The sequence below is a fragment of the Takifugu flavidus genome, chromosome 7 (assembly GCF_003711565.1).
Source record: "Takifugu flavidus isolate HTHZ2018 chromosome 7, ASM371156v2, whole genome shotgun sequence".
NCBI lineage: Eukaryota > Metazoa > Chordata > Actinopteri > Tetraodontiformes > Tetraodontidae > Takifugu > Takifugu flavidus.
Window position 1 is genome coordinate 760,301 of NC_079526.1, and position 20,704 is coordinate 781,004.

The window sequence follows — 20,704 nt, forward strand, 5'->3', positions numbered from 1 at the left end:
AATAGGACAGGTTCTTATGGTCCGTCCAGATCAAGAACAGTTGGGCCGAACCCTCCAGCCAGTGTCTCCGTTTCTGAAATGCCAGAACAACCATAAGCAATTCCTTATTTCCAACATTGTGCATTCACCTTTGCTGGGGAAAGCACCTGGCTGAAGAAGGCACAGGGATGGAGCTTCTGGTGAGTTGGATCGCGCTGGGAGAGAACCGCCACTTGTCTCAAAGACAAAGAATGTTGTTTACCGAGGCCTGGAATACCGTGGGGGCATTGGTCAGACAAAAGGACATGACTAGATAGTCATAGTGCCCAACAAGGTGTTGAAAGCGGTTTTCCACTCATCGCCTTGAAAAATCCGAATCAGGTGTCAAGCGCTCCACAGGTCGAGTTTGTAGAAGATCCGAGTTTAATGGAGTGGGCCAAAAGTGGAGTCGGAAAGGGATAAAGGGTACTTATTTTTGGAGGTGAGGTCATTGAGTCCTTGATAGTCAATACAGGTTTGGAGAGAGCCATCCTTCTGGACAGCAAAACCTGCTCCCACGGGGAATGATTTCTACAGCTTAAACTCCAGCTAGTGAGCCTTCTGGCTGACTTGTCAAACTGTGGGTTGTGGCGAGCTAGCCAGGTGGCATCCAGGACTATAGGGGAGGAAGACGTGTGAATCATAAATTATTGAATCGTCTCTTTGTGTTTACCTGAAGTGCCCTGGGTCAGAGGTGCTGCACAGTGGGTGTTTTTCCTTGCCACTGTTGCTTGTTGGGGGTTACAGGGGATTCTGTAGCGCCTAGAAACAATTTTGATTGCAACAGATGCTATATAAATAAAGATTGATTGATTGAATTACAGCGGTGCCCCACTGCGCAGCCTTCCTGATAATAAATTAACAATAAACACAATCTTAACCCTATCAGTAGGGTACATCAATGGCTGCAGATCAAAAAAACAAGGAGCATTTTCACAAAAAACTACTGTGCCTGCTTGGTTCACCCAATTACTTCTCGGGAATCGGGCCGTGTTGCTCATGTGGGGCAGTGAAAAAAGAAGGTGCTGAATGCAAAGGATCGGAGGCTCTGGAGGAGTGGCGGGAGACTGTGTAGGAGGGGCTGGTGACACTAGACAAAAGACTCTCTAGGGAGCTCCATATACATATCCAACAGAAGTTTGTCGTGCTCAGCAATAAGGTTGCCACCATAGCTTGCCGACCAGCGTCATTGTCTGCCGGGTCCATATTGGTCTGATTGTAATTGTTAAGCACACAGTTCATGGTGGACAAGCAGACAAGCAGCTGGCAGTGTTTGAACAAGACTAATTGAACTGAGATTACATTGCACTGCGCCGCTAAAAGTGAGGTACGTGAAGTGCAGGTCATTCCTCCAAATGAGGGGCACGTGGTGACGTAGGAAAAGGCATAAGAACATGGAAAGAGTTACTCGAAGGTATGACTCATGAGAAGACGCCATAGAGCCATGTATACCACAAAGCAGATGAAACAATCAGACGTTGGTAAACAGAAGACAACGGCTTTTCAAAAGTGTTGAATGATAACCGGCTGCAGGCATAGCCGTCACCAGCAAACGGTACCAAAGTGAATCCACCACGTCCCCTAGTGAGAGAACCAGGAAAAGAAAACACAATCCAATGGCACAAAACACTGGCCATGAGACTATGTCTACTTTTTAATGACGAAACTGGAGGACCGTCCAGGAAAGGAAGACCAAGAGTCACCTCTGTTGCTGAGAAGTTTACCTGAGACACCAGCAGTTAACAGCTCCTTAGATTAGGGCCCAGATAAATACCACACAAAGTTCTGTTCTCTCAGATATAGTATGTCCCTCCACCAACTGCAAGAATCAGGCATTTATGACCAAATAGCTGCAAAGAAACCACGACAAAGGAAAGGCAATAAGGAACACCTGCTGAGAAACTGACTCTGGTAGTTGGCAACTCTGTTTTGCGATTCATGAAGCTGACTCCAGCAACCATAGTTAAGTGCATTCCAGGGGCCAGAGTGGGCGACATAGAAGCAAATCTAGCTGCTGGCGAGAAGTAAACGAGTCGGTGTGCAACTACGCAAAAATGATGTCGGATGCCGTAGCATTCTCTGGTCCCCTCCCCAAACTGGCCAGCAATGAAATGTTTAGTCGCATGTCGTCGCTTTGTCGCTGGCTGTCACGATGGTGCCCCGAAAACCAGGTGGCCTTTGTAGACAATTGGAGCACTTTTTGGGGGAAACCTGGTCTGATTAGGAGAGACGGTGTCCATCCCACCCAGGATGGTGCCTCTCTCATTTCTAGTAACTTGGCCAATTTTATTTGACCCAAAGTGACCTGACAAACCAGGGTCCAGACCAGGATGCAGAACAACCCCAGGTTTCTTTTCAGCACCGTGGCCAAATTAACCAAGAATCACAGTGTTTTAGATCCACGTATCCCTTCTTCCCTTAGTGGTGAAGACCTTATGAGCTTCTTCACTGATAAAGTTCTAGCTATCAGAGAAAAAGCTAACCACGCCATCCCAACAACTGGACCATCACCAGATGTGCTGACTGTGGGAACATACAGGGTCTCCAACGAGCCCTTAAACTCCTTCAGCCCTATATATTTTTCTGAGGCGTCTTCACTAATTCAGAAGTCCACCACGTGTCTTTTAGATCCCATACCAACACACCTGTTGAAGGATGTTTTACCAATGATAGGCAGTTCTATCCTGGACCAGATCAATTGTTCTTTAGTGACAGGTTATGTACCCCGGTCCTACAAGGAAGCAGTGATTAAGCTGTTGCTTAAAAAAACATCACAGGATCCTGACATATTAGCAAATTATAGGTCAATATCCAACCTTCCCTTTATATCTAAAATTCTTGAGAAGGTGGTGTGTTTGAGATGTTTCAATCAGGCTTTAGAGCTCACCAAAGCAAAGAAACAGCACTTATTAATGTTACTAATGATCTTCTTGTAGCTTCAGATCATGGACTGGTTTCTATGCTGGTTCTTCTGGACCTCAGTGCTGCTTTTGATACAGTTGATCACAGCATCCTGTTACAGAGACTGGAACTTGTGATTGGCATTAAAGGGACAGCACTAGACTATTTTAGATGGTATTTATCAGATAGATACCAGTTTGCTCATGTCCATGGCATTCCCTCTTCATGGCTAACCTCCTCAGGTTAGCCATTAACCTCTTCAGGTTAGCCATGGAGTTCATCTCTTCTTGGACCAATCTTTTTCACCTTGTACATGCTTCTCTTAGGAAACATTATTTGGCTGCATGTAATACATTTTCATTGTTATGCTGATGAAATTCTGCTATATCTATCCATGAATCCAGAGGAGACAGAGAAGTTAGGGAAGCTTCAGACCTGTCTTAAAAACATAAAGTCTTGGTTGTCTTCAAATTTCCTCCTCCTTAACTCTGGAAAAACTGAGGTCATTGTGTTTGGTCCTGAACCTCTCAGGGATAGATTAGATCACATGATCACTCTAGATGGTATTTCATTAACATCTAGTCTCTGTGTAAGGAATCTTGGAGTAACTTTTGATCAAAATCTATTCTTCAACTGGCACATTAAAACAGTCTCTAGAAGCATCCAAGGTAGTTTTCTCTGTCAACTGGACTGGGTTTCTTCTCTTGAAGACGTTTCGCCTTCTATCCAGAAGGCTTCTTCAGTTCTGAAATCGCTGGGGAGAGAGCTTGAAAATATATAGCCCCTGTGGACCATTTGCATGCTAATGATCTGGGTGGTCATCTGAGAGTCGTTAGCAGGGTCGTTGGTTGTGTCGTTCACCTAGTTTCTGTTGAGGTGTCTCCCCTTTGTCTGCTGGATCACATGGTGGTGAGTCACTGGGTCTCCTGGAATGGTGTGAATGTTTGTTTTGCTGTTGGAAGGAGTGGAGGACTGCATTGTATGTGGGTGATAGGAAGTGCCTCAGGCCACCACCTCTGTTTAAGGATGGTTTTTCCAATTTGACATGGATAGCTTCCTTGACCCCCCTTTCAAACCAGCGGTCTTCTCTGGCCAGTATCCTTACTTGGCTGTCCTCGAAGGAGTGCCCACTCTCCTTTAGGTGTAAGTGGACTGCTGAATCTTGACCCGAAGAGGTGGCGCGTCTGTGTTGTGCCATTCTTCTGTGGAGGGGTTGCTTGGTTTCCCCAATGTACAGTTCCTTGCATTCCTCCTGACACTGTACAGCATAAACAACATTACTTTGTTTGGGTCTTGGTGTCTTGTCCTTTGGGTGTTCTAACCTCTGTCTGAGAGTGTTGCTGGGTTTGAAATGAACCGGTATGTCGTGTTTCTGGAGGATCCTCCTAATGTGGTCCTGTTCCTTCTTTCTGCCTTGGGATGTGGTGGGTATTTCTCTGGCCCAGTGTTGGAGAGTTCTGATCACTCCCAACTGGTGTTCCAGTGGGTGGTGTAAAAGCCACTATATAAATAAAGATTGATTTGATTTGATTTTAAATCGGTCAGCAATACATGGGTTTAGTGCACCTGAGTCCTTGAAAGGGCCAAATATATTTGGGATCATACAGTCTTAAGTGGGCAGAGTGCACGCTGGCAGCTGAACCCCTTCCCACTCAGGAGGAAAAACTGGAAAAACTCCTAAACTTGACCTGGATGACTGAGGACATTCATGGACATGGTCTCATCATGCATGGGTCCAATGTAAAGTGCCACCAGGTCAAACTGTTGGGGATTTATACAAAATTGATGATGCATGGCTACCACAGTAGCCACATGCCCCCCTCTTGATTCGTGTTTAGTTGAACCCTCTACCATTTGTTATTTAAAAGAACGGTGAGCCTAAACACACCTCCAGGTTATGAAAGTGCTATCTGACCCCAAGAAAGACAATGATGAAGTCAGTTGACCTAACCTCTACAGTCACCTGACCTAAACACAGTCCAGATGTTTTGGGATGAGATCGACTGCAGCTTAAAGGAAAAAGGTGGTCCTCATCTTATAGGTCCCCTTCAGGGCTGTTGGAAAACTATTTCAGGTGACCACCCCATGAAGCTGATTGAGAGGTCAAGAGTGTGTGAAGCAGTGATCCAAGCAAAGTAAGGCTACTTTGAAGGATCTGGATTATAATACATGCTATGAGATATTTCATAGTTTTTTGCTTACTACTTACAGGATGTGTTAATTCACAGTGGTGATATCTTCAGTGTCACAATGTAAAAAAGACGTGAAAATGAAGAAAAGGTGTTAAATATAATTGTGGCCAGAAGATCCTAGCAGCTAAAGCATACATGGAACATCACAACCAAGTAGCTACTACAAAAACGTCTGGATCAAGTTTATACCAGAAACTCTAAAGTCAAATTGAAACACACCTCCAAAGGTGGTGGAGAAGGACTGAGCTAAGATCCTGTGGGACAATCATAAAACAGGTGAAGGTAAACCAGTGGGACATTGTGGTGGGATTTCCAAATCAAAATCTTGGAATTGCAGTTGAGTTTCTCTATATTGTGCAACAACCCGTTGATCACAAACTGAACAGTTAGTGCTCTGCGAGTTCGTGTTAGGTGTGAACTGATTTTGTTCACATTTGTTGATCATAAGCAGGTGCTCCACCCATCTACTTCCTGTCTTTGTTTTGTTTTCCCTTGTTACGTGTCAGGGGAGTTGTTGGTGTTTCTTTTTGTGTTCTTTGTTTTCTGGTGACCTCACAGGGTAGCGCCATCTAGAGGCTGAGAACTGGTGGAACACCGAAAGGCAGGCAGTGCTTGTGACGAGGAAGATTGACACCACCTGTGGACTCCCGGGGTCTCTTAGGATTGGCTCCCCTGTGTCTATCTGACCAATCACCAGCGGATTCCCGCTTTAAAGGCTCTCCCCCATTTCATGGGGGGCGCGCGCGTGCTCTCTCGCTCTGTGTTGGACAGGAAAAGTTTGTGGAGGGCAGGTGGGGCTAGGTAAGGACGGGGTACCCCATACATTGCCGCACGTAGATTGTCTGATTGTTATTTACACTAGGTTATGGGCTGTTGCCACCATTGTTTTTTGATGTTTTAAGATGCCCTGTTTTATGACTTTTGTTTTGGCACAGATCCGTTTGTTCCACCTCTCCCTCCACTCCTGATATATGCACGTGTGTACTGTTGAGAAATAAAGCACAGTTTTGACAGTCTGTTTAAATCTTTCCCTGGTGGTTTGTTAGTCTCTACGTTAATCCCCTCAAAAGGGTTGAACGTAACATCCCTCCATTTTGTTGACGCACCTGATGCGCATTGGGTCTTGATTAGTTTGGTATTTACACCAGTCTGCTTTCCTGCCTGTGCCTGGTTGTGCCAGTAAGTTGCCAATCAAACTGACATGTCCTTAACCTGAGTCTTGTAAGTGTAAAACCTTTTTTATTTTTTATTTTTTTTTGCTTTGGATTTTTTGAGTGTATTTTTTTTTTTAAAGTATTGTTATTAGGATTAGCCACAGACAACTCACACCCTGCGTCTGAAGTTCACTTCTTACCAGGTTCTGACAGCTGATCTATGTCCCTGCAGTTTATCCTGCTTTATTCTTCTATCTTCCATCTACTAACATCTTTTCTTACACCCTACTCCAACAGAGAGACATGTATAGACACATGGTGTCTTAATTTAGATCCTGTTGAGAATCTAATGATGTCTTGGTTAGAAACTACAGCTCTACTGAACAAGGGCCCTGTTGGCTATCAGCAGGATATGGATGGTTTTCAGCATATCTGTTAGAAATCAGAACTTGTTCACCACGTTCACACCCTGCTGATGCTACTAATGCCCACAGTGGGGGAGGATTGGAGTGACTCCTATCAGCCATAAATCACAAATTCACTCAGGTCTCAGACCTCAGGGGTGCCAGCATTCATCTGTCTGATCACATGGTTTCACATGCATGACAGCCACTGAAGTCCACTGGCCACTGTTCCCGATCAACAGACTGTAGCTTAAGTCGCTCCAGATACTGAAGATTGCCAGAATATCTTTCTTTCACTAATAAAAGGGAGACATGCAACCTGACACAATCTGGCTGGCATGATTGAAATTTCAGCAGGAGCTGAAAACTGTATCCAAATTTGGTGATGTAACAGAAGGTCTTCAGTGTTGGGCCATGTGTTAAACAGTCCCTCCAGAAAAGCGTGTTGTTTTTGTTTTTTTTTTTTTTTTTAAGGGATTGTTGCCAGTGAAAATCCATGATTTTAAATTTAGCACTGCTAGCTAAAATATATAGATCTTTTAGAAGGAAACCACAAAGGGATACATTCTCAAGCTCCAGCAGTCTGCAGCATACATGGAAGAATTTCTGCCTCCACCCAAACTAAAAACAGAGGATGCTCTAATGGAACTGAGGTTTGGAGAAAAGTCCTGGGTGAGAGCAGAGACAGAAAGGAGGACCTTTGTGTGGCAATCATCAATAACTGATGAAAATGATGCGTTTTCTGTCTAGGGTCCAACTTCAATCAGATGGATGCAGATTTCTTTCTTCTTCCTGGTTTTAATTTTCTTCATATAAATTAATATTTCCCCATCTATGAAACATAAATGTCACTTTTAAGAGATAGCGTTTTATTTCATGGGAGATGTTTCCTGCAGCTGTAGCTGCAACAGACTGTGCCCTAAAGCTGCACTTTCAAGCTTTGAAGAAAGGTTTTAGTTGTGCCTGCAGTTTTTTTTACTCTAAGCTTTCAACAGCGAACGAGGTAAATTATTATTTTTTTAAAACACTTTTTTTTTTCTTTTTTTCTCTTTTTTTATCATTCTCCATTTGCAAAGTGATCCGTATTACGAAACTATAGTGGTTAGCGAAGATTATTGCAAGAAAGTTGTGGGCTTGGACTGGCTGCGGTCTTTGAGTTTGAGTGGTGGGACTTGGTGCCATATTTTCCTCACACAGGCCTCTGAAGCTCCCGCTGACTGGTGGGACGGACTGGATGGATCTACACAGTAATGTCACAGTGACACATAAAGATCAATCACAACAATAACGCTTCATCGTGTGACTTTCAGGATGTTCTGAAGAGGGCCCTGATCCTGACCCTGAGCTGATGGAACCAATCCAGCCATCAGTCTCTGTTTCACCTCATGGGCGATTTGAAAGGCTGCAGGAAGATCCCGACTACATCTCTCACTTCACCAGAGCACCAGCACATAAAGGCCAACGACGACTCCATTGTTTCCTTCTAAGGTGACAGAAAGACTGGAAAAACTACCTCCTGAACTAAAGAGAGCCTGCTTGTGCAATTTATATTGTCAATTCAGAGTTACTATAAATGAAGGAAATGGCACTCTCCTGGAATGAATATTAGAGCTCTAATGTCACGACCAGTTTCTGACAGATATCTATGTTCCATATCTAATGAAGGCCCCCAGATAATGTGATGGAAAATCAATGCTCCACCACCTCCACACTGGTGTAAGAGCCCGGACAAAAACATCCAAGAAAGCTGCCATGACTACGAGGGCCAGTGTGGAGCCTATCTAAATATTAACGGTTCTTTTATGTATGAGATGAGCAAAAGTTCATTCTCCATCTTCCTCTTGTCACAGATGCTGCTCTGCTGCCTGACTCCAGCTGTTTATCTTGTGATGTAACAGCTCAACCAGAAAGGAAACATAGAGAAAAAAGCATATTACAATGATGCCACGGCTAGCTCGAGTTTGAGAAAGTTTAGGGAGGGACTGCTCCTCTGACTAACAGCCATCAGATGATGAGTGTCAGGAAACACAGGAGTGCCAGGGTTTGGTCTGAAGCTGTGCTCCAGGCAGCAGGAAGTGGAGGGGTGTAATCTTATATCTACTGTGGGAAGACATCTAAAATAGAAATAGCACACTACTGGACAATTGGGTGTGCAATAAAAACAGCCTTGGATATTTTCAGACTTTTGGGACCTTTGCTAAAATCAAAACATTGAGTTTTTGGCCCCTACACAAAACAAAATGGGTGTTGTTGACAGCCTGCAAAACCTGAACTCACCTGTCACCCATTTCTACGCAGGTATGTGTCAGCAGGGTTGAGCCTTTTTGTCCTGGGTCTCCTGTTTGGCTGGCTTATTCACACACCTGCTCGTGTGGAAGCACCCGATCCGCCATCTGACAGCTCAGACCTGCTGGAGGAACTGCTGCTAAAGATCTCAGCTGAGAAGATCGATGCTCTTCACAAGTAAGATTGCGATGTTACTGTACACACAAAGGAAGACGTTCTGAGTGAGTGTGCGTTTCTATGACACAAGTGTCATTCAGGGATTATGATCATCTGATCAAGTCACTGTAAGGACAGTCGAAACTGGACCGCTGTTCTTGCTCTGCAAGGGAAAAGATTCCTCCTTCCACCTGCAACACTAGTGCTGAGGTCTCTCTGCAAACAGGTGAACATATATCCCCACCTAGGCATTAAAACTTCACCCCCTGCTGGGTCAGGTGACCCGCACCATGTGGTTTCTATCATTCCTTGACTGGCTGATGAGCCACAACAATGGCCATTCATGAAACAGTGAAAATACAGGGTTCATCATCCCAAATAAGAACACTAGATTAGAAAGGAGTGAACACTTGTAAATCTACTTTAAGAGCCTCTGGATTGAGTAGATTCCTGAATGTTGGTTTCCTGTTGCTAGATGACTGGATTTCATCAATTCATCATTATTACACAAGTGCATCGAAGCACTTCACACTCTCAAAGGGCACTTCTGCAAGGTGAAAGGTAGGTAGGTGATCCTTTAGGCGACTCTCCTTATCTTTATTCACCTGCAATTGTTCCCACAGCATGTCTCTGGTCTGATCTTTTCCCAGTGAAACCAGGATGATGAGCACCTGCCTCATGTTTGCAGCCATGTTGTTGTTGTGAGCTGACATGAAATTAATGTCTGCATCAGATTAGACGGATTTAAGAGACGTGAGATTTCCAGAGTGATCTTTCGTGGAAATGTTGAACATGTCCATCTAAATCCATCTACTCAGCCAGAATCTCTGAGCGCTTTTCTCTGGGAACTCTGGCACCTGGAAACACGTTAGGCTTGCTAGCTTGTATGTTGCATTAAGCACAAAGCTGCTGTGACTCACAGACGCATGAAGAACAGGAAGCTGCAGATCTGTAGATAAACATGCACATGTGTCACTGTGCATGGAGCAATAGGAGCAAAACCAGCAGGAATAAATCAGTGCAACCGCACGGTGCTTTTGTGCTGAAGATGCATGTGCAGCGTTCCAGGTGTGTGTGTGTGTGTGTGTGTGTGTGTGTGTGTGTGTGTGGTGTGTGTGTGTGTGTGTGCGCGAGCGTGTGTGTGTGCGCGAGCGTGTGTGTGTGCGCGAGCGTGTGTGTGTGCGCGCGTGCGTGTGTTCGCGCGTGCGTGTGTTCGCTCGCTCGCTCCAGGGTCATCAGCCGAGAAGAAAGCAGCAGCTCTGAGCAAAATTATCCGTTCTTCCATTAGAAACAAAGCTGAAAGGCTTTTATAGGAGACAAAGACTCAGAAGAGCGAAGTGGCAGCATGTCCAGAAATATAAAGGTGGGCTGGTTTAAAAAAGCCTCACAATCAAGTCTGATGTGACAATTTTAACAGTATTCATGTCAGTCGTTTGAAGTTTATTCATTTCCAATTTTCTACAGACATTTCGAATTAATTTGACCAATAACACAATTATGATCATTACTGACATCTATACACTAAGGTTCTGTAAAATAATGGTGTTGCAGGTCATGGCAGTGGCGTGTGAGGTTCTGCAAACAACTGGGACTCTTTTAATTGGTTTCTGGTTCCTTCATTGGTTTCCAAAACCAGTTTAGACCAGTTTACGATGAATCCTTTATTTCTTAGTCTAATTATTTCAATAGGTTTTCTCAGTCTGTGCTTATCATTCTTCTACACCTGTTTGGGACAGATGAGTGTCCATGCTGAGGCAGCAAGGTGACTCCTGAATGGGAATGTTTCCTCACATTCCTGATGCTGTCCTTTGTCCATTTTTGCGACCTTGTCGAATTTTGCTAACTATGCTTTTATCAATAATTGTGTGACATCTATTTGTGCTAACGTAACCCTCTAAAAATAATCACAAATCAATTTTTTATATGGATACTCCCTCTCAAAGGATGCTCCCAGCATGTGGGATTGATACATGACATATGTTAACTCTAATCTTGTGTGTTTAATGACCATGGGAGACGCACGGAGCAAATCTATATGGCTTTTTTCCTGGTTGAATTTTGCTACCTCTGAGGTGCTGTGCATGCACAGAACCGCCAGGTTAAATGTCCGCTCTGTCCTCCATCATCCAACATGATACATCAGCTACATCTTATACTGTAGGGTGGCCCTGACACACAGTATTGAGGATCACCTCTATGTGACGTAGAGAATGAAAGGAGCTTTATTATTGTTAGTCCAGCCAACATGAAGGAGCTTAAATTTAGAGCTGCAATGAAGCTCTGCTGAATACAATCAGCTCATGCTTTCAAATAAAAAATAATAATGCAACGTCTTTCCTCACAGCTGCAGCGCCACCATTCTCTGGGTAGAGACACCGGGTGCTGTGAGCAGAGCACGCTATGCAGCAGAGAGCCTTTTAGGACTTTTCTTTACTGGAGCCAGTTGCTACGTTGATGTGCTGCTCATGAAAACACTTCTGTGAACAAAACAAATGTGTTTGGGCCGCATCATGCTGAGTTCAGTGGGTGATCAAATGCAATTTAACATCTCTCTTGTAGCATCAGTCTCTTGTAGCGACTGGATTGTCTCTTGAAAGGTGTCACAGTGGTTTAAGCGGGTTGCGGCTTTCCCCAACATCAAAAATCATGCAGGTTAGGTTGTTGCCCCCACTTCCTGAAGCAAACTGTCCCTGCCCTGATCTGCCTCTGGGGGACGCACATTTACATGAGTCCACTCGTGTGTGAACTTGTGTGAAACAAAGGAAGCAGAAACAAATGGAGGAAGCCATTTCAAAACAGCATGCTGTCTTGACAGCTACATAACGTCCCTCTTCAATAGTCCAGCTGTAGGTCTGGGAGGGACAGGGATCAGCAGCATCTTCTCCCTCTACTTATTGACTCTCATCCTGCCTTTAAATATGTCAGACTGAGACTATCTCAGTGAATTTAAATAAGATAGAAGTGAAACCTCGGTCAGGCTTTTGTCCTCTAATGTGGCCCCAAACTCATCCGAGGACGGTGAACACTGGCCATGAGAGCAATAAACATCATGCATGCTTGCTGGAGATGGGTTCCTCCCATAGTTGCTCGGTCTGATGTCCCGTCAGTGCCAGTTCAGCTCTCTCCTATGGAAAAGTCTCATTTCACTTCACTTTTGGCTGTTTCAACAGAAAGATCACAACTTCTTAGTCTGCGGAGCAGGAAAACTTGGATTTCATTCCTTGCATGGACATCTGTGTTTTTCAGTTTTGATTCGATTTCAACAAGGCCAAATAACCACCAGCCTTGTTTCCTAGCAACAGAAAACCACTGCTGTCCTCTGATATGGAAAGCCCTGCTCAGGTCAGGAAAGCCTGAGGGCCAGCCCCAGTCAGTTTGTGGTACAACCTACACACATGTAGAACTTGCTTAAGCTTCAGGTGTATCAGGAAGTGTCTGATCCCCCCAGAGATGCATTTAGTCCGTTTGGATGGTGGTTTCAGCCACACTGCCTTTCTCCCCAGTCTCTGTTGCCGTGGTAATGAGCCACTGAAGACTGTTTGTCCTGTACGAACGACCTCTTGGCCATGTGATAAAGCTCTCAACTCTATCATCATGATTCTACACTAGCATGAAGGGTTTAATACGGCGTGTATTTGAATACGCACAAGGAAGCCTTGTGTCTAAGCTAGACTGTCAACGTTCATCCCAGTAACGTGCTGCGCCGCTGTGGCATGTGTCATATCTCATTTATGATCTTTATGTCACCTTAACGGGACATAAAGACCATCACACAGGTCAAAAGTTGAGACATTACATCACTCCAGCTGCACTGAAGGTGGCCTCAGCATGAAATTATAGTGAATGTAGCAGAGGTGGACCCAGACCCAGACTATGGACAGGTCTTTTCTGGACCCAGCGCCCCGTTGCTTCATATAAGAGGAATTCATTGGCTTTGCATACTGACTGTAAATAGAGAAACGGATGAATAAATGAAAAAATAAACATTCATCAATACGAGAGTGAACATTTCTAAAACACCAATGAACAACAAAAGATCAGAGGAAGAAACGGGAACACTCACTCACTGGTCTTCATTCAAAAGTAGGAATGAGTGAGTGAGTGAATGCTTTTCAATTCACCAGCTTGTCTTTTGCCTCGTGGTTCTTTCCTGTAATGGCTCCCAGAGCTGCTGACAGAGAGGTTTTAGTCGCCCACCAACTGAAGACATACGTGGACAATCGGCCTTGTACAGTTTGCTGAGGAGCCATGACAACAGATCAGCAGTGTTGATGAGGACTGATGCTGGAGGCGCCTGATCGGGAGTGTGTGGATGTGATTTGCATCACAATAGATGACTCTGCTGTCTGTCACTTTCAGGAACAACTTGATGTCTGTGGACGACACTTTGATCCGTTTCAGCGAAATAATTTACCCCCAGGCCAAAGTCACATGTTCAAATGGATATGGACGGACAGAGATGCTGTATCTAGCATCTATCTCCCTGTCTGTAATAAAATTTAATGAAAACATAAAAGCAAGTTGTAAAAATTAACTTACGCCAATTAATGACACAATAACAACATATTAACAGCACAACAGCATATTACCACAGTAATGGCATAGTAGTAAAGGAGTAATTACAGTATAAGTTTGTAATATCATATAGTAATTACAGCATCATAAAAAAGTAATAACTGAGGAACAGCAGTGTGATAACAGAATAACTACAGCCCTACCTCGAGTTAAAAGGTTTATGGTTTTTCAGCTCAGTTGCCATCAGGACGCAGCGGTCGGTCCTATCTGAGATTCCAACTGCAGCAGCGCAGCCACATGTTCACCTCCTCTGTTATAACACAAGTCTTGGTGCATCCATATTTGTGTATATATTTATATGTATATTTCCACAGTGCAAAAGTCAAAAAACGAAAAGCTTGAGGGGTGCGGGTTGGGGGCTACCAGGTGGACCGGTCTTCCAGTATTCTGAGAGTTCAGACATAGAACAGTGAAGCGGGAGCAGCAGCCCGTCACTCTCAGCTTCCCTCCTGAGGCCCAGTCAATGTCTGCTCCATCACCTCCACATCTCTCCCTTCTCAGGCTGCCTTTGACTCACTTCTATCCTGCTAAATTACATAATTTTCCTTCTTCTTCCACTCTCAGGTTTGAGAGTGCCGACAGCTGCAGGTTTGCAGCTCCAGACCTCCCTCTGTGATTTAGACTTGCTGAAATGTTTGAAACAAAATGAAGTTTCATGATGGATCACCTCCCCGTTAGTGTCACTATATGTATAGAAACATACATGTGGAGTTTTACAATGTGGAGCATTAACATGGAAGGGTGCTGTTGGGGAAGATGTTATCTCCAAGTCATCTCCTAATAGGCTGAGTTGAGCCTGGAACACAGACATGTTGGACCAGTCGATGGACCTGACTACAGGAGAATCAAGAGAGGACCTGTTCTAGGTCGCACACCATGGACACACTGCAGGAAGGAGTTCTTACATACAACAGGCCTGGAGGTCCATGCTGCTGCTGCTGCTGCTGCAGCTGCTGCTCTGCTGCTGATGTGCTACTGCTTTGCTAAAAGAAGACAAATACACCTTTTGAGGTTGAACTTTCATCTTTACTACAATGAAACACTGAACAGAAAATAATGAATTTATTTTAATCAATGACTTTACAGACCCTGAACTTTGAGTCATTAGAGGATGGATGGATGGATGGATGGATGGATGGATGGATGGATGGATGGACTGACTGACTGGTATCAGAAAGCATCTTATTAAAAGTGTTACTGGGAGAAACACTAACACAACAACATTGTGCTGACATTCCCAGGTACTCACACTGTCCATCATCATAATAATAATAATAATCCCCCTCAGTGGAAGATACAACAGAACAGAAATAAAGATAATAAATATCACAAATAAAACTATAATAGTATAAAAGTCTAAAAGCTATCAGTATCACAATGTGCCATGCTGTTGGGGGAAGGTATTCCTACCCAGGGATGAAAAGTGTCTTTGAGTTGGTTTGTGCGGCTCGTCAGGACCCTGGATCTCCTGCCAGAGAGCAGAAGGTTGAAGAGGCTCCTTCCAGGGTGGGATGGAGCAGCCAGGATCTTAAAGTTAAATTCAATATTGAAATCTGAAAGACTTTAAACATCCAGTCCAGCTACAGTCATGTGACAACATTTTTTTTTTTTTACCTGGCTAACACATAGATGCTCCCGTGGTGAGAGCCCACAGAAACACCACAAACAGTGTCTCCATGGAGATGCCTGTGCTGAGTTTAACTTCACTGTAATGTAGATGTGAGAAAGTCTTTTCATCATAAGCTGGACAGGTTCAACTCCCTCAGTAGAGGTTTCTGTCTTCTATCACCAGTACTTTGATCATGTTCACAGATATTTTGGTAGGTTTCAGATCCTCCTTAGCTGACACTGTGATGGCTTCTAAGAAGGGAGCCAAAGCAGCCCCATAGCAGGTGACTGCTAATGCTAAAGGAGCTTCCTGAAGACAGCATCTGTGTTCAGCATATCAGTGGGAGGCTCAACAGTGGGGACTCAGTGTTTCATCTGACTGTAGGGGGCAGCGCTGTGTTCAGACCTGCAGACAGTTCCAGGGCCAGAGGCCAAACAAGCTGAGTGAGACAAGTACAGTCAGCTTTAATTGGCTCAGAACTATTCATTGTGCATCACAATGGAATTATTTTAGATTGATTAACCAGTTTTCAGTGGAGAATTCTGCATCTATAGGTTTGCTTCCATAAAACATGGATTTTTCATACTTTGCTGATCAGCGAAGGCTTAATCGAATGGAAACTTCAGCTCTGCTTTCACTTTTTTTTTTAACCACATTTAACTAGACAGAATGATTACACACTGGTGTTATTCACAACAGGCATGCACAAAACAACAACAACAATAACAATTGTAGTAAAATGATGGCAGAATATTTTAAGAAAGCCAAAACATCATCACAGGAAAGCCTGTCTGTACAAATGGGCTGAAACAGAGATGGAAAGAATTCCCTGAGCTAGCCAGCCTGATCTCCTCTGGCAGGCTGTTTAGCAGGAGACAACCTGACCATCCTGTGACAGTCCATCCCCCATTTTCTTATATGTTCCCTTTGTATATATCATGCTTTGTTTTATCCTGTGACGCTTATGCTCTATCATATGACGCTTACACTTACGCTTATTGTAATCTTACATGTTTGTGTGCTAGTATAAAAATAAACCTCACCAGGGCCCACATTTGTAGCTCACACTGCAGATGTGTGATTGCCCTTGCAGCAAGTAAACTGAAGCTTCCGTCTCATTCTTCTGATGGCAACAGCACGGGAAGAAAACTGATCACTTTCTTCCTCCCTAACAGGGTCTCAGGCTGCAGACTGGTTCTTTCTTGGTACCCAATTGATTGAAATAACTGGGACTGTTGGGAGATTCTGGGGAGAAAGCAGCTGCGGTGGTCTAACCTGGAGTCACGGAAAGACAGAGTACAGATGTGTGTGAGTATGTGTGTGTGTGTGTGTGTGTGTGTGTGTGTGCAGATGGTGTTTCTGCTCCTCACCCACCTTCACACGATTGTGGGATTCCAGGAAGTTTATTTACACATTTAGGGATGGAACAGTTATTTCCTATTCTTATCAACTATTGAATGAAATGTCAGTTCCTGATGTGTGCAATAACTTACTATTATAAAATATTGTTACTATATTACACGATAACATCTGCAACACTGTTGCTGGTCGGGGGATTCAGTCTCACCAACAGTGATGTGAAAGTGGATCTCATCATTTCATCTGCGATGAAGACTTGTGATTCAGATCAACTAAAACAGTGTTGCAGTGCAGCGCATGGATCAGAACCAATGCTTCATAGCTAGATTTGAATAAAAAAGGATGATGGTGTAAATTCTAAACCATCAAAACAATGCATGTAGGAAATGGAGCAAAGGTACATACTGAAAGACGATGTTAAATTGGCTGTAGCAAAAAAAAAAGGTAAAGAATGGAAGCACAGTGGAGGAAGCTGAAAGAAGAGGAGGTGTGGTTGTGTTGAGCATTCAGAACAAGGCTACTGGGACTCAGTGAAGGTTTAATAATCAATGGCAGCCTATCCTGCTGGACCAATTAACACACAGTCAAACGTGACTTTACTGCTAAATGGAGCAGCAGAAAGTGTGAACGGGAGACTGATTGATGTGTTTAACTGTGATGCTGATGAAAGGAAGCAGCTCTGGCTTCTTGCTGTTGGTGCTCATATTTCCATAGTTTCTTCAGACATCAGTTCATGATAAGTCAGAGACCTGTGGACCTTAACCTGCTGCTCCAAACATTCATCTGATGCATCCTCTCATCACACTCCCTGTTGTATCTGAAAAACAGTCTTTAGTTTCAGGCTATTTTCAGAGGCGGTACTTCACAATCTTTCTTCCACCTTTAAAACACTGTTGGACCTGCAATTTCTCTCTCTATTGTTTTGTGTCATCACTTTCATTAAGGTGAAACATAAAATGCAACTAAAATAATAACATAAAAGAGAAAAGGTTCGCAACTGTATTAAGTGTTCACAGCTGTAATCTGAAATCAAGGATCAAAGTATCACAGTTTGTGTCATTTTTGAATGCTTTTACACTTTAACTGTTGACAATTTAGCTTGTGGAGTCCATTATAAGAAGGTTGAAGTTATAATCCCCCCATCTGTCATAAGATGGTGCCGTCCATGTGAAATGTTTTGCCCCAGTACCTTCTCTCAAAGGTGTGAATCTTTTGTCATTATAAACATTCTTACTTTGATGAACTGCAGGAACATTACATTTATTGACTCCGGCTTGGCTACAGTTTTCAAAACAGTCATTTAAATCACAGCATTCAGAACATCAGGCGTGGACAGCTTCATGCTGCAATCCAGCCTGTCTATCTGATGGAGGTCAAGGCACCCCCAGGGCTCGCTCCTATCTGATGATCAGCAGTTGCTGATCAGCAGTTGTTCTCTATGATCCTAAAATGGTAGCTCTGATTGCAGCAATATAAAATGACACTGTGCTTGGCCCTAAAATCAGATTTGGATAGATGCACGGCCTTGACTGTAAACTTCTCCCCTGCTCACTTCTGTGGTTCAGACAGCTGGCTCACCTCTGTCCAAGTGTGCTTGATCTTAGCCTCCAGCACCCTTCTCCATGGATGTTCATGCTCCTGGAGTCCAGCACTCATGTTGAAGCCACCATGTTGTGGTTCACTCATGCAGAAAGCTTGAACTGGAGCTTTGGTACCATAATAAGCTCGGCGATACATAAAGATAGATCTATTTCTTAACTTCTCTTTATGACAATCTGATAATATTTGTGACTATCTAACAGACCATGTATAAGTATAATTAATTGTTTTTGCATGTTGAATTTAGAATTGATTTAGGGTTTTGGATCCTCAGCTGATCATGTAGAAAACTTCATGTGCAATTATGTTGATGTTTTTCCCCTTGACACCAAGAAAACGTTCACGTGAAGCTTTGAGCAAATGCCATGAGAATGTGTCACTTTGTGACAGGTGCAATTAGGGCCCAAAAGCAGCAATCTGGAAAACTGGACCGTGGTAATGACCTTTATTAGCACACGGGCAAACAGGAACTCAGGCAGACAAGGAAGCACAGGAAACAGTCCGTTCTTCAGGCCCAGGGCCCACACAAAGTCAGTGGGTTTCAGGCTCGGGGATTGGGTCGAGCAAAGTCGGAGTGCGGAACCGAGAGGGGAGGACGTGAATCCTCGGAACCATACAGTCCCGTTTACAGCGGGCAGGAGTGACAGAATGGGGCTTACAGGAGGTGAGGCCGACGATGTAGCTGAGCAGACTGGGGGTGAGCAGCAGCAAAGTCGGGGCCACGCAGAAAAGTCAGGACCAGGCGAGCGGGCAAGAACCAAAAACGCTGAGGCAGAAGTCGTGGTCAGGGGCAGAAAGCAGGTAGGTTTTCCAGGGAACAGGCGAGGCAGGCAGAACGAAGACAGGCAGGGTCGGTAACATGTAATCCATATTTCCCTTACATGTAATCACATGTAAGGGAAATAACGCTGGAAAGTCTCGCGTCGAAGCAGAAGAACAATCTGGCAAGGACTGAGAGTGCAGGGGTGGCTTATAAACCGGGCTGATTGGGAATCGGCTGCAGCTGTGCTTGCAGGTGAGTGGAGTTGAGCTGACGGGGTGGGAGTGGCTGGCAGGTGGAGTGGAAAATTACCGGGACAGGAGGGAACTGGGGAATGGGGCTGTGACACACTTTGCCAACGATACAATGTATTCCGTCCCTGATGAAGTAGCTTCAAAGGTTTTCCACTAGTACCTACCTATGGTTTGGAGACTTTCCCACTACAGGTATATGGACCTAATCAATCGGGGTTCCAAGCATGCTGAATCCATATTATAGGACTGACATCTATGATTAGTCAACAGCAGCTAATTTCAGTAAACTCAGATATTTCTTTTTTAAAACCGGCAAGGCTGGTTTAAGACCGGCAGAGTTATTTACACCCTGGGCCATTATCTCAGGCTCTGGACTGGACTCTGTCCCAAACATTATTGCACGTTTCTTGTACGCTTCTTTTTTTATTTGGATGTCTTGACTTGTGTACTCCACTTGACTCTGGCAGAACCTGGTCTCATTGGCTCCTAATCCAGCTTCCCCACCACCTTCCTCATTCAGATACCAGGGTACCTCCTATTGAGAGGCGCACCAGGTATTTCCTTGCATTTTGAGTTGCATTTTGGATCATGCCATCTGTTCATGACTAGCCGGTACCTATCAACAGGAAACCGCTATAAAGATTTTGGGGGTTTTGTTCATTTCTACAGGCACTATATTTAGGAACTATAGCTCTGTCGCAGCCCCTCGTCATATTCTCATGTCCTCAGAAACCACATTCAGGTGAAACCTTCAGGCTGAGGGGGTGTTCTAGTCCCTTAAACAGCAAATTTCTTCTGTTGTCGTCCTTGCCATACCTAACCCATCCCATTGTGTTCTTTTGATGGAAACTTCCCTAGCTTAGAGGAACTATGATGTTGGCAACAGAGAGTTGCTCGCTGTGAAACTGTTCTTGTAAGAATGGAGGCACTAGTTGGAGGGGGCTGTACTGTACACTGTTATTGTCTTGGATTTACTAACGTAAATCTGATGTCCTGTCCCACCTGATTGAGTGAGGAGATATCTCGGGAACCTCTGCATCTCTGCTACCATTATACTAGCCCCTTGTGTTGGGGCATTCTCAATAAGGCCAGAAAGGCATTGAAGAGTGTGGGAATCCCTAAATCCTGTCCAGTCCTGTCTATCAGTTTCTGCTGCATGCACTTCTCCACAGAGTTCTGCAGTAGGGGTATTCTTCCTCAGCTCTGCTTTCATCTAGAAATCCTGCAAAATCAGCTTGACTCAGGGGCAGTTCTGATGGCCCGTTTTGAAGAATTATGTTAAGTTCGGTGCTGTGTGCCCTGTTTTCCTGACCCGGTTTGAAGGTCTAAAGATAGTATCATAACTGCTGATTGTAAAGCCTGCCAAGGCAAACAATGTTTATAATTTTAGGCTCTAAATAAAAAAAAACTGGACTGCCTTTTTCAGAATGGTATACT

General features: G+C 44.1%; 1 protein-coding gene across 4 annotated transcripts in view; it reads left to right on the forward strand.

Moving 5' to 3' along the window:
- The window catches only part of LOC130528251 (inactive N-acetylated-alpha-linked acidic dipeptidase-like protein 2), a 350,820-nt gene that overhangs the window by 185,482 nt on the left and 144,634 nt on the right, over positions 1-20,704 (forward strand). For all 4 annotated transcript variants that reach the window (XM_057037405.1, XM_057037407.1, XM_057037404.1 and 1 more), the window contains 2 exons: positions 7,980-8,157; positions 8,968-9,132. In XM_057037405.1, coding sequence (XP_056893385.1) covers positions 7,980-8,157; positions 8,968-9,132 — 343 coding nt within the window. The remainder of the gene's footprint in view (positions 1-7,979; positions 8,158-8,967; positions 9,133-20,704) is intronic.